Below are 10,592 nucleotides of genomic sequence, written 5' to 3'. Positions count from 1 at the left end.
CATCTCCCCACCCAGCCCGTGCTGGGCCACCCAGCCCATGCCTGCCCTGTGCTGGTCAGCTGGGAATAGCACACAGAGCTCCCCGGCCCACAGGGCGATGGCTGTGATGGAGAGGATGCTGAAAAATGGGGCATTTTGAACATCAGGGGATGAGGAGCAGCTGGGCCTGTCTGAACACTGCCAGGGAGGGCCAGAGGGGCTCATGGGGAGCAATTCCTGCCCTGCCAAGCTGGCTCTGTGCTTGAGAGGGGTCAGGCACTGGTTTTCAGGCATTTGGGTGGGATTTGAGCAGCACCCTCTGCCCTGGAGCTGCTTCTGGGAAGCTGCTGCCTTTGATGCGTCAGTGCAGGCAGCTGGAAGCAATTCCTGAAATGGTTTGTTTGCGGATGCTCTGGCAAGGCTGATGGCTTCTGTGGGGCCCAGGGAGCTTCAGGCCTGCAGCTGCTCCTGGGGATGGCTGGGGACAGTCTCTGCTGCCCTGGGCCAGGCAGCACTGCCACAGCTGTGCCCACGCCGATGGGCTGTAGGAGATCCCTGTGCTCCTTGGCAGCCTGGGCTCCACTGACATCACAGAATCCCAGAATGGTTTGGGTTGGAAAGGACCTCAAATATCTAAGTCCCTGCCATGGGCAGGGATTCACCCACCAGACCAGGTTGCTCAGGGCCCCATCCAGCCTGGCCAAATCCAGGCCTGGGAGACTGTGACTGGTCAGGACAGAGTTTCCATGGGTTGGGTATACTAGAGCACTGCCCTCACTCACTGTATCACTGGCAAACAGGCCCGTGCCCCCTCCCACCCTGCAGCTCCTGCTCTTTCCAGGCCTCTTCTCCCCACCAGCAACCAGATAAGCAGGACCCAACCCCTTGGTGTTTGCGTGACCCTGGCCTCGTTAGAGCAGCAGGCAAAGCCCGTTCTGTTTTCAGCACAACTGTTTATTGATAATCTTTGCTTATCCACTGTATGAATGTTACCAACCTTTGGACAGAGCCAGCCTGCTTCCCCAGGGCCTGTGTCCAGGTAGCCAATGCGTGTAGAAATCATGCACTTCAGGTAGTCTGTAACAAGACGGGTGTAAAAAATATCTCAGATGTATTTGAAATCTCTGCCTCATCTTGCAATCGAATCACTGAAAAGTCTGTAAAGAAGTTGTTGGGGGGACAAGGCTGGTCCCTCCCAGGCAGGGCACGTAGGCAAAGGGTCCCCAGCCACCACACACTATGCTTTGGGGGGGTGTTATAAACTGGCCCCCAGACCACAAACAGACTCTGGTGCTGGGGGACTCCAGGAGAAGCGTGGTGGTCCCTGGGTGGGCGGGACCCCAGGGTGGGGGCTCAGGCTGCAGAATTAACACCCCTTGGGAACCTCTCCTGTGGTGTCAGGTCCGTGGGAGCTGCTGCTGTGTGTGCCTGCCCTGGCTCGAGGAAAGAAGAAGATGGAGCAGCAGAAGGAATGGTGACCTCCTTTCTTCCTACAGACAGACAAAACCCCCATTCTCTGTTCCCAAATGGTATCCCTGCCCCTGCACAGCTTCCCAGCTGGAGCTGGGAAAACTGAGGGTTGCACGTAGAGCAAGGAAGGGATTTGGGCAATTGCTAACACCCTTGGCCAGACTGAAGAGCACAACTGTGTGTGCTGTTCCCTCAGTAGGGTGGAGGTCGGGGCTTCTGCCTTACTGGGCTGGCAGTGGACTCTGCTCCCTACCTGGGTGACAAAAGAGTTTTCAGAGGGCAGGAGGGCTGGGGAGCCCCAGCTGGCACATGGAGGAGGAAGCAGAAGCCCCAGGAGGGCTCTTTGTGGGCAGAGTTGTGCCCTGCCTGCCCCATCAGACCCAGCCTGGGGGGACCACAGTGCCCATGGAAGCCCCCAGTGTCCGTCTGTCTGTCCATCCGCGACCGCAGCCGGGCAGGGCAGGCTGGTTGGCTGTTATGGTGTGTGTGTGTTGTTCCTTGGATGGCCACGAGAAAAATTTTACATTACATTCAAACGAACACCCTTGGGTTTGTTACTCTACTTCTGAACACCGCAAAACACACTAGCAACAGAACACGAAGGAGCGGGGGGGCAGCGAGCCCCGGCAGGGCCGAGGCGCCGGCGCTTGGAAAAGAATCCCTGAAGCCAACGATGGAGGAAGGAGATGGGCGCGGATACACGTCACAGTTTCCATTTACAAGGCCCCCACGAGGGAGCACCGAGGCCGTGGGCCAGGACAGGCCCCGGCCGAGCTGCCCTGAACCCACCAGGCCGGGCAGCGCCGTCATCGTCCCGGCGCGAAGATGAAGTCGAGGGCTTGGCGCTCGGCCGCGGCCACGTTGGGGTGCCACAGGTCCACCATGAACACCACGCGTGGACCCTCCTCCGGGGCACCTGGGGGGATGGAAGCGCAGGGTGTGAGGGTAGGGAGGCACCTCCCCAGTGCAACCCCAGTAAACAGCTACTGGGAACTCGGGGACACGGGGCAGGCTCCTCCCTGCCAGGGCTCCAGGGCTGCTTTGGGCACCCGGAGGATTCCTGAGGCAGGGCCTCCTTGCAGCTGCGTCCTGGATCTGTGCAGGGAGTGGCTGCTGCGCCACTCCAGCCTTCCTGGCCCTGCACGGAGCTGTGCTTCCCAACCCCACAGCAGGCTTGATGTGGAAGCAACAGCTTTTGTTCTCCCACTCTCTCGGCGCGCTCCCCTGTGTAGAACAGCTCTGCCTGATGCTTTCATGCCACGGGGGACTAATGCCGGTTAATCCGGGAGAGCTGGAGCGGAACGGCCTCCGTCAGTGGTGGAGGGAGGAACAATCCCGCGGGCGTGAGGCTGTTCCCCGGCGTGGGAGACAAAGGCACCGCCGGCACGTCAGCATCGAGCTGCAACAGGGCCAGAGGAGGCCGGGGCCGTGGCACTGCAGCCAGAGCTGCCCTGCAGAGCTCGGGAATGAAGGAAGCTTCCCAAGCTGGCTGCTGTGGCAGGGAGAGGGTCAGCAGGCCCTGTGCCGGGCTGGCGGTGCTGTGACAGCAGCACGAGCAAGTCAGGATGGGAGCAAGCCATGGGTAGGCTGAGTGGGCTCCAGGGGTCTGCCAGGAAAGGGGGCTGGGGTGGTCCAGCACCCTGAGGCAGAGGGAGCGCCGTCATGGGACCGGGCTGCTCCCACCTGGGGCTGGCCGGGGAAGCAGGGCCCGAGCCCCGCTGGACACAGGGGCTCCGGCCCTGCTGGGGCAAGAGAAGGGACTGGGCGTGGGTGCACCCCGACTCCTCCGCGGTCCCCAGCACCACAGGGGACACCACGAGGCCCCACACGCTGAACTCACCTTCGTGGAACGCCGTGTGCAGGAAGGAGTCGTCGAAGAGCAGGCACCGGCCCTCAGCCCAGCACTGGGGCTCACCCCCCACCACCAGTTCGCAGTTGCTGGGTGTCTTCAGACCTTCAGGCACAAAGAGAGAGGACAGGGAGGGTCAGGCCGTGCCGAGTTCCCTGTGGTGGGGCAGCAGGGAGCAAACAGTGAGCTCCGTGTGAGCCCCATGCTGCTGCTGAGGGGCTGCTCCCCTGCACGCAGTGACCTGAACCCCAAGCCTGGAGCAGCTCAGCCCCTGCCCGCTCCCTGTCTGCTCCCCCCTGTCCTCTCACTGTCCCCAGCGAGCTCAGCACCGCAGGGACTCACTTTCATATTTGGAACAGCGTCCCAGTCCCCAGAGCCCATGGCTCCAAGGTGTGCACAGGGAGCCAGGCTCCTGGGACATTTTCCAACTTCAGGACCAAAGGCAGACACTGCCCGCTCCTTCCTCCAGCCCTGCAGCGGTGACCCTGCCCCAGACAAGGCTGGGGGAGCAGGAATTGCAATGGGGTTGGAAAATGGGCTCAACTGTGGCTCTGCCACAAGCTCCCCATGAACCTGCCCTGTCCCTTGGTCCCCACCCAAGGTGCTGCCTCAGGGTGACCCACAGGGCTGCAAGGACAGAGATCCAGGGGGGTTGTAAAACCCTCACAGGGAAGCAGGTCTGTAAGGGCCACATGAAGGACAATCACAGAAATAAAATGGGTCTTTTCTTAAAATACCAGCACAAGCCAAGGCCGTTCGACAGGGGTTGATCCCATCATCTCCTGCACCAGGACTGTCACCCCCCGCAGTGCTGGGGACGCTGGAGCTGCTGCAGAGCCATCCTGCCCCGAGGATGCGGCCGTGGCGGAGAAAGGGGTCAGGGCTCACGTGGCTCCCGAGCGGTAACGATGCAGCAAACGAGCAGGATGGATCCAAGAGCGATGCCAAACCCAGAGAGCGCAGCAGGGACTCCCAGCTGCCCAGCAAAGCTGGGACTACAAAGCTGCTGTTTCAAAGGCTGCAGAACCCAAAGCCATTTCCCTGCACAACAGCCTCAGCTGGAGATGCTGGAACAGGGAAGCTGAGCTGCTGGGGGATGCGGGGAGGGAGCAGCCAGCAGCCTGCAGCCCTTCCATCCCACCCGCACCCTCAGGATGCTGCCCTGGCCCATGGATGCTGCCTGTGCCTAGAGTAAATCCTCATGAGTGCCTCACCCCACTGATGGCTGTGCTGGCTTTGCAGATCCAGCTGCCTGAAAGGGCAGGTTGTGTCTTAAACACATCCATGCCCTAGGCACAGCAAGAGCTGTGTTCCCAGCACCAAGGTGGGGGTGTCAGTGTGCCCCTGTCCCAGTGCAGAGTTCTGGATAAGCAAATGACCCACATTGCTCCTCTGCCCAGGGTGTGTGAGCTCCAGGTGTGCTCACCTGAGCCAGCCTGGACATCACTGGTTCTTCCCAGGACCCTCTCCCAGCCCCTCACAAGGGGAACACATTCCCCAGCACTCCAGAGAGAGGGGTCGGTGACAGGCAAGGGCAGGTCCCAGCTGCCCAGCAGCTCCTGGGATCAGCTCTGAAGACAATTCCCATTCTGAACAAATGGCCAGCACTGCCTGGGTGTGTTTACCCGAGCTGTTGGCTGAACAGGCGCGGTTGGTGTTTGCCAGCCGGGCCCGCGTGGTGCCTCCCCCGGCACGGTCGGTGCTGTGCCAGCCTGGCCATCTGTGCCGCGTGGGCTCTCCCCGTCCCTGCCTGCCGAGCAGGGAGCACTGTGCCACCAACCCAGCGCTTGACCCACCGCAGGGAACACCCCAGGACCCCTCCCACCCTCATCTGCAGCTTTGCAAACCCCAAAGCAGCATCTTTGCTCCCATTCACCCGTGTCCCATGCAGAGCACCCGAGATTCCAGGAGAGGGGAGCTGCCAGTGGCACAACACAGTCCCTGGAGCAGAACCCCAGGCTGCCCTGCATCCCAGGATAGGAGAGGGACCTGCCTGCAGAGAGGGGGATGTTCAGAGACCCCTATGTAAAATCAGCCCTCTGTCGCACACCAGCAAGAGTCCATGGCCCTGGGTCAGCAGGAGGAGGAGATGAAACCCTCCTGCTGCTGCTCTGGAGACCCTGGGGACATCAGGTACCCATAGACTGAGCACCAGCCTCGCCTCAGGAGGCTGTCACCACCAAAGCCCTCAAAACCTCCCTCACCCCAAAGCATAGCAGGTGTCTGGGCCCCCCAAGGCTGCAACTGATGGCTGAACCCCAAGAGCACAGGGTGCCACAGGCTTTTTTGGGGCTCCTGCACCCAGCCACAGCCGCAGCCCCCCACACTCTCCCGACACACGAACCACGGCGCCGGACACTCACCGAGGTGGCAGCGGATGCGGATGTTGGTGGGCCCGTAGTGCTCGGCGATGACGGTGCCCGGGCTCAGCACAGAGATGCAGGCGTTCCCAAAGACATTGTTGCCAATGCAGGTGCGGAGGCTCCCGAGCAAGCGGTACGTCCGTGGGCATCTCCGGCAGTTCCTGGGCACGCACATGCCCTGGTTCACCAGGTAGAAGGTGAACCACTCCCCGCTGGGCGTGCTGTTCATTTTCCATCCTTGCGGGAGGCTGCAGTTTGAGAACGCCTTGTACAGGGTCTCAAACTCGCACAGGATGGTCTGGAAGTTGCGCTCCAGCAACTCCACGTCGTGCTTTTGAGCGTCCCGGGAGAAGTAGGGCATGGTGGGCAAGTCGGGCAGGAAGAAGACTTCTGGCTTCTGGATGGAGGGCCGGCTGTTGAGGTAGCGGCCCTGCTCGCGGATGCCCTTGTGGATCCTGCCCATGCCGGACCAGGAGTAGCGCTTGGCGTACTCCTGCAGGTTGTGGTAGAGTTTCTGGTTGAGGCCGTCGTGGTGCGAGCAGCGCACGCACTCGGGCGAGTGGCAGTACACGAAGCCGTTCTGCACCCCGTTGGCCTCGGCACTCTGCATCAGCGCGTTCACCGTGGCGTAGGCGCGGGGCTGCTCCCGCCCCACGTGGTAGCAGTACCACACGAAGAGGACCAGCAGGCAGGCGACGGCCACCAGGGCCGTGGCGTCGCAGTCGCGGAAAGACTGGATGCCGGTGGCGATGAAATCGCGGAGTCCGTCCAGGGACCAGCTCCAGTCCATCAGCCACTCCAAAGACATGGTGGTGGTGCTGGGAGCGCGCAGCGGGGCCCGGCGGTCACTGCTCGTGGGGCTCAGGGGCACCCACACCATGCAGCCGGGCCGGGGCGCAGCGGGAAGGGGCTGCCATGGGTGAGCGGAGCGGCAGCTCTGCCCTGCGCTCCCGGGAGCTCTGCATTGGCAGCGGTGCCCGGCAGCACCCCTGGGTCAGCAGCCACGTGGCCGGAGGGTCCCCACCGGCGCTCCTGGGCACATCATCCTGAAAGGCCGTGCTGGAGGGAGGCTCTGGGGAGAGAAACCCAGAGGTGTTAGGGAGAGGGCTTCCCCGTGGGGTCCCTGCTGGGGTCAGTGCACGGGACACAGCTGGAGCTGTGTGCCGGGACTGTGTGGGGCACTGGCTTCTCAGGAAGGGGATGGTGGATAGGGAGCCAAACATCATCCCATGCTGAGTAAACCCCCCAGTGCTCTCAACAGCATCTTCCACAAATATCCAGATGAAAGGCAGCAGGGAGACTCAGACTCCATCTCCCACTGCCCCAGTGACCATCTCCCTCCTGCTCGTCCTCCAGTTTTCCTCTTAAGTTGCTGCCTTATCATGTTTGAAATCTGGCTGCTAAGTGAATAGACACTGAGAGTAGACACTTCACAGCCCTATCTGGCAGCACATCAGCTTATCCCCTCCATCTAATGGCTCTGAAGTGACTCTCCCTCCAGAGTCTGAGCTGTGGCAGAGCCCAGAGCTCAGCCAGCACATGGCCACGGGAGCAGGTCGGGGTGGTGGTAACAGGGGCAGGTCAGGTTGGCTTGTTTGATTTCACCAGCTCATCGGTAAGAGCACTGACTCTAAGTAGCAGGATGGGTTTATGAGCCAGGGAAACCATCCAAACCCTCCCCGGCCCTTCCTGCCAAGGTCCTGCAGCCTCTCAACGTGCATTTCCTTATCAATGGTGATGGGGATGGGCTGCAGATGGGGTCTGACCCTACAGCAGGAACGTGCTGCAGGGCTGGAGACCTGGGATTCAGGCAGCGTTACGTCCCAGGGAGGGACATCCATGCAGCCGACCTCCCTCCACCCTACTTCCTTGTAGCATGCTGCCTGCATGCCCCATCCTGGGATCTGCAGTCCACGTGGCACGTCACAGCCTCCCGGGAATCTCAAGATAACTTTCCTCCATCTCCACGGCTGGCATCCCTCCAGACACTCCCGCTTCTCCCGCCCAGGCCTTGGTTCCCGGGGTGCAACCACGGAGTCGGTCCCAGGGGTGTCCCCTGAGGCCGGCACAACCCCCGTGCTCCCCACAGGGCTGGAGCATGTTGGGGAAGGCAGCAGAGCCCTGGGGTGATGTGTATTCAGGGTGGCTCTCACCCTGCAAAGGGAGTGGGGAACTGCTCAGGCACAGCAGCCATGGTCAGCCAGAGCCAATGGCAACACGAAGGCACAGAGGGAACAGAGCTGGGGGGTCCGACAGCCTCGGGGTCCCCAGGTCAGAGTCACACCCTGAAAGGGTGGCACAGCACAAACACGGCCCCACTGCTGCCTCAGGGATGCAGGCAACACCTCAGATCAGGGGGAAACCATCAGAGCAGCAAGAAATCCAAGCCCCCGTGCCCACACGCCGCCTGCCTGACCCCAGAGCCTGGGAGCCTCTGCGCTTCTCTGGGCACAGTCTCCGTGGGACCAGCCCAGGAGCTGCCTCCTGTGCCAGCACGGACACCCCACTGCAAACCTGCCCAAACCCACCTCCACAGAGGCTGTGCCAGCGCTGGGGCAGGGCCCCAAACATCGGCACCACTCCCGACACATACCGCGTGGCTGGGACTGCGCGGGGCACCCAGCGGGTGCTGTCACCTCCCAGCCACGGTCCTGCACCGAGACGGGTCACAACCAGCACCCCTGGCCTGAGATTTCAGAAAAGGCTCCTCAGCTAATGATAATGGCAGAGCCATTCCAGGGAGTGGAGATCAATTCCACGTTGCACCGAAGTTGTGCAGGACGTGGAGGCGAGCACCGTGCCAGCAGCAGCCGTGTTACATAAGGAAGGCAGAGGCTTCGATGCAGCACAAAGTTGCATCTCGGTGGCTCCGTGGTGGCCCCGGCATCTCCTGGAGGCAGCGGGTTCCGCTCAGCCCGGCCAGGGTCCCCAGGCCGTGGGCCCGCGGCGGCGGGGACGCGTGGCGAGGATGTCCTCGGCTCGGCACGGCTGGTGTCGCCTTTGGGAGCAGCACGAGGAGCAGGAGCCTTGGGGTGAGGCGGGATGCCCGCTGCCACTCCGGAACCGGAGCAGTGGGTGCTCCCTTCACCCTCTCCTGAGCATGCCACCCCGCCGGCGCCACCGGAGTAAGTGTCACCCGCGCGCTGCTCTCACCCAGTGTGACGGTGTCACCCGGCGTGGCGGCGTCAGCCGGTGGCACCGGTGTGGCCGCATCACCCGGCGAAGCAATGGCACGGCCCTACCGGTGTCCCATCACCCGGCGTGGCACTGGCACGGGTGTCCCATCACCCGGCGAGCCGGTGGCACCTGCCGCCGCGCTGTCACCCGGCGCGGCCGTGCCGCCCGCCCGACGCCGAGCCCCTGCCCCGGCCGGGGGGGAGGGTGGGGTGGGGGGCTCGGGCTGCGCCCCCGCCGCGGGCCCCGCTGCCGCCCCGCGCCCCCGCGGCCCCCCCGCGATGCGCTGCGGAGCGCTGCGGTACCGACCTGCCGCCCGCGCCGGGCCGCGCGGGGCCGCGCTCCCTCCGCGCCGCTCCGCCGCCGCCGCGGACCACAACTCCCAGCAGCCCGGGCAGGAGGGGCCGCGCCGCCCCCGCCGGGACCGCGCCGGGCGGCAGCTGCGGCCCCGGCCCCGCACAGCCCGCCCCCGCCCCCGCGCCCGCCCCGCGCCGCGCCCGCCCCCGCCCCGCGCTCCCGCCCCTCGCCGCCGGGAGGGGCCCGGAGGGGCGGGGGAGCCGCGGGGTTGCGGCACTCGGGAGGGGTCCCGGGGATGGAGCGGCGGGAGGAGGCGGCGATGGTCCCCGGGGGAGCGCCCATCCCAACCGCGGGCACCCCGGGACGCGGGGGCTGGGTGGCGGTGGCGGCGCGGGAGGTGCGGGGGCACCGGGGGTGCAGGGGGACGCGCAGGGACAGTGGCTCCAAAGATTCAGGCACCGGGGGCTGCAGCAGTCTGGGGATGCTGGTCCCAGGGGTGGGAGCACGCAGGGATGCAGCCACCAAGGGAGCGGGGACTGGCTCCAGGGACACAGGCTGTTAGGGATGCAGCTGTTGGGATGTGCAGGATGCTGGGTCCAGGGACGCAGGGACACAGGGATTCAGGGAGTACTGGCTCCGGGGATTCCGGCCCCTGGTGCTGCAGCCCTCGGGCTGCAGGGGTTGCTTGTCCCCAAGAATAAGTGCATCTGGCGTGCAGGGGACAGGAGCTCCCAGCGAGGCAATGCCCAGGATGCAGGCAGCCAGGGAATGCCTCAGCGAGGATGTGAGGGTGTGCTGCGGCACCAAGGATGGGGGGACTGTTCCAAATTTTCCCAGGTTGGAGTGTCCCTTTACGACTCCTAAGTGCTGGTGGAGAAACTGTTGTGAGTCTTCCTGCTTGCCTTTTTCCTCCCCAACCCATTTCCTGTTCCCTTAAGCCAATGCTCTCAGTTCCGGGAGCCCCAGGGGATCCAGCGCTCCGGCCCCCCCTCCTCCATTGCCCAGATGCCAGGTGAGCGGCTGGGCTGAGCTGCCCGCAGGCAGATCCCGGGTCTGGGCAGATCCCGGGTGCAGGCAGAGCCCTGGCAGTGCTGCCCTGCCCTGCCCTGTGGCAGTGCCACGTGGAGCTGTGTGGGACACGTGTCACCGCTCCTGGCACAAGGAAAGCCCTGCCTTGTTTTGCAGATTCAGCCATCCAGTGCCCACGAATCCTCCCCTGGCACTGCTCAGGCTGGGCTCTGGAGTGAGAGCAGAGCTGTCCTGCACAGCCCTTCAGGTGTGTGTGTGCTTCCTCTGAGCAACTTCATCCCTAGCGATCCTAAAATGCACCTTGTTTTCCATCCATTTCTTGCCTCCTGCCCACTCCTGCTGCTTCCCTTTACTCCCACCAGCACATTCCCCAGCCCGGTGTGCTGCTGCGGGGCCCTGGCAGTGCTGCGCGTTGCAGGGTGAAAGGAGAG

The 10,592-nt window shown here is 63.7% G+C and overlaps 1 protein-coding gene across 1 annotated transcript; it reads right to left on the bottom strand.

Moving 5' to 3' along the window:
- Positions 1–862: 862 nt before the first annotated feature.
- On the bottom strand, positions 863–9,225 carry ASPHD2 (aspartate beta-hydroxylase domain containing 2). The gene is made up of 4 exons (XM_069030803.1): positions 9,145–9,225; positions 5,662–6,733; positions 3,290–3,403; positions 863–2,365 (listed from the first exon to the last, which is right to left on the bottom strand). Exons 2-4 carry the CDS (start codon positions 6,539–6,541, stop codon positions 2,256–2,258), a joined length of 1,104 nt encoding a protein of 367 aa, XP_068886904.1. The 5' UTR covers positions 6,542–6,733; positions 9,145–9,225; the 3' UTR covers positions 863–2,255.
- Positions 9,226–10,592: the final 1,367 nt, after the last annotated feature.

This window comes from Aphelocoma coerulescens, chromosome 15, assembly GCF_041296385.1.
Source record: "Aphelocoma coerulescens isolate FSJ_1873_10779 chromosome 15, UR_Acoe_1.0, whole genome shotgun sequence".
Taxonomy (NCBI): domain Eukaryota; kingdom Metazoa; phylum Chordata; class Aves; order Passeriformes; family Corvidae; genus Aphelocoma; species Aphelocoma coerulescens.
Note: the sequence above shows the minus strand (reverse complement) of the source record. Positions and strands in the feature narration are given on the sequence as shown.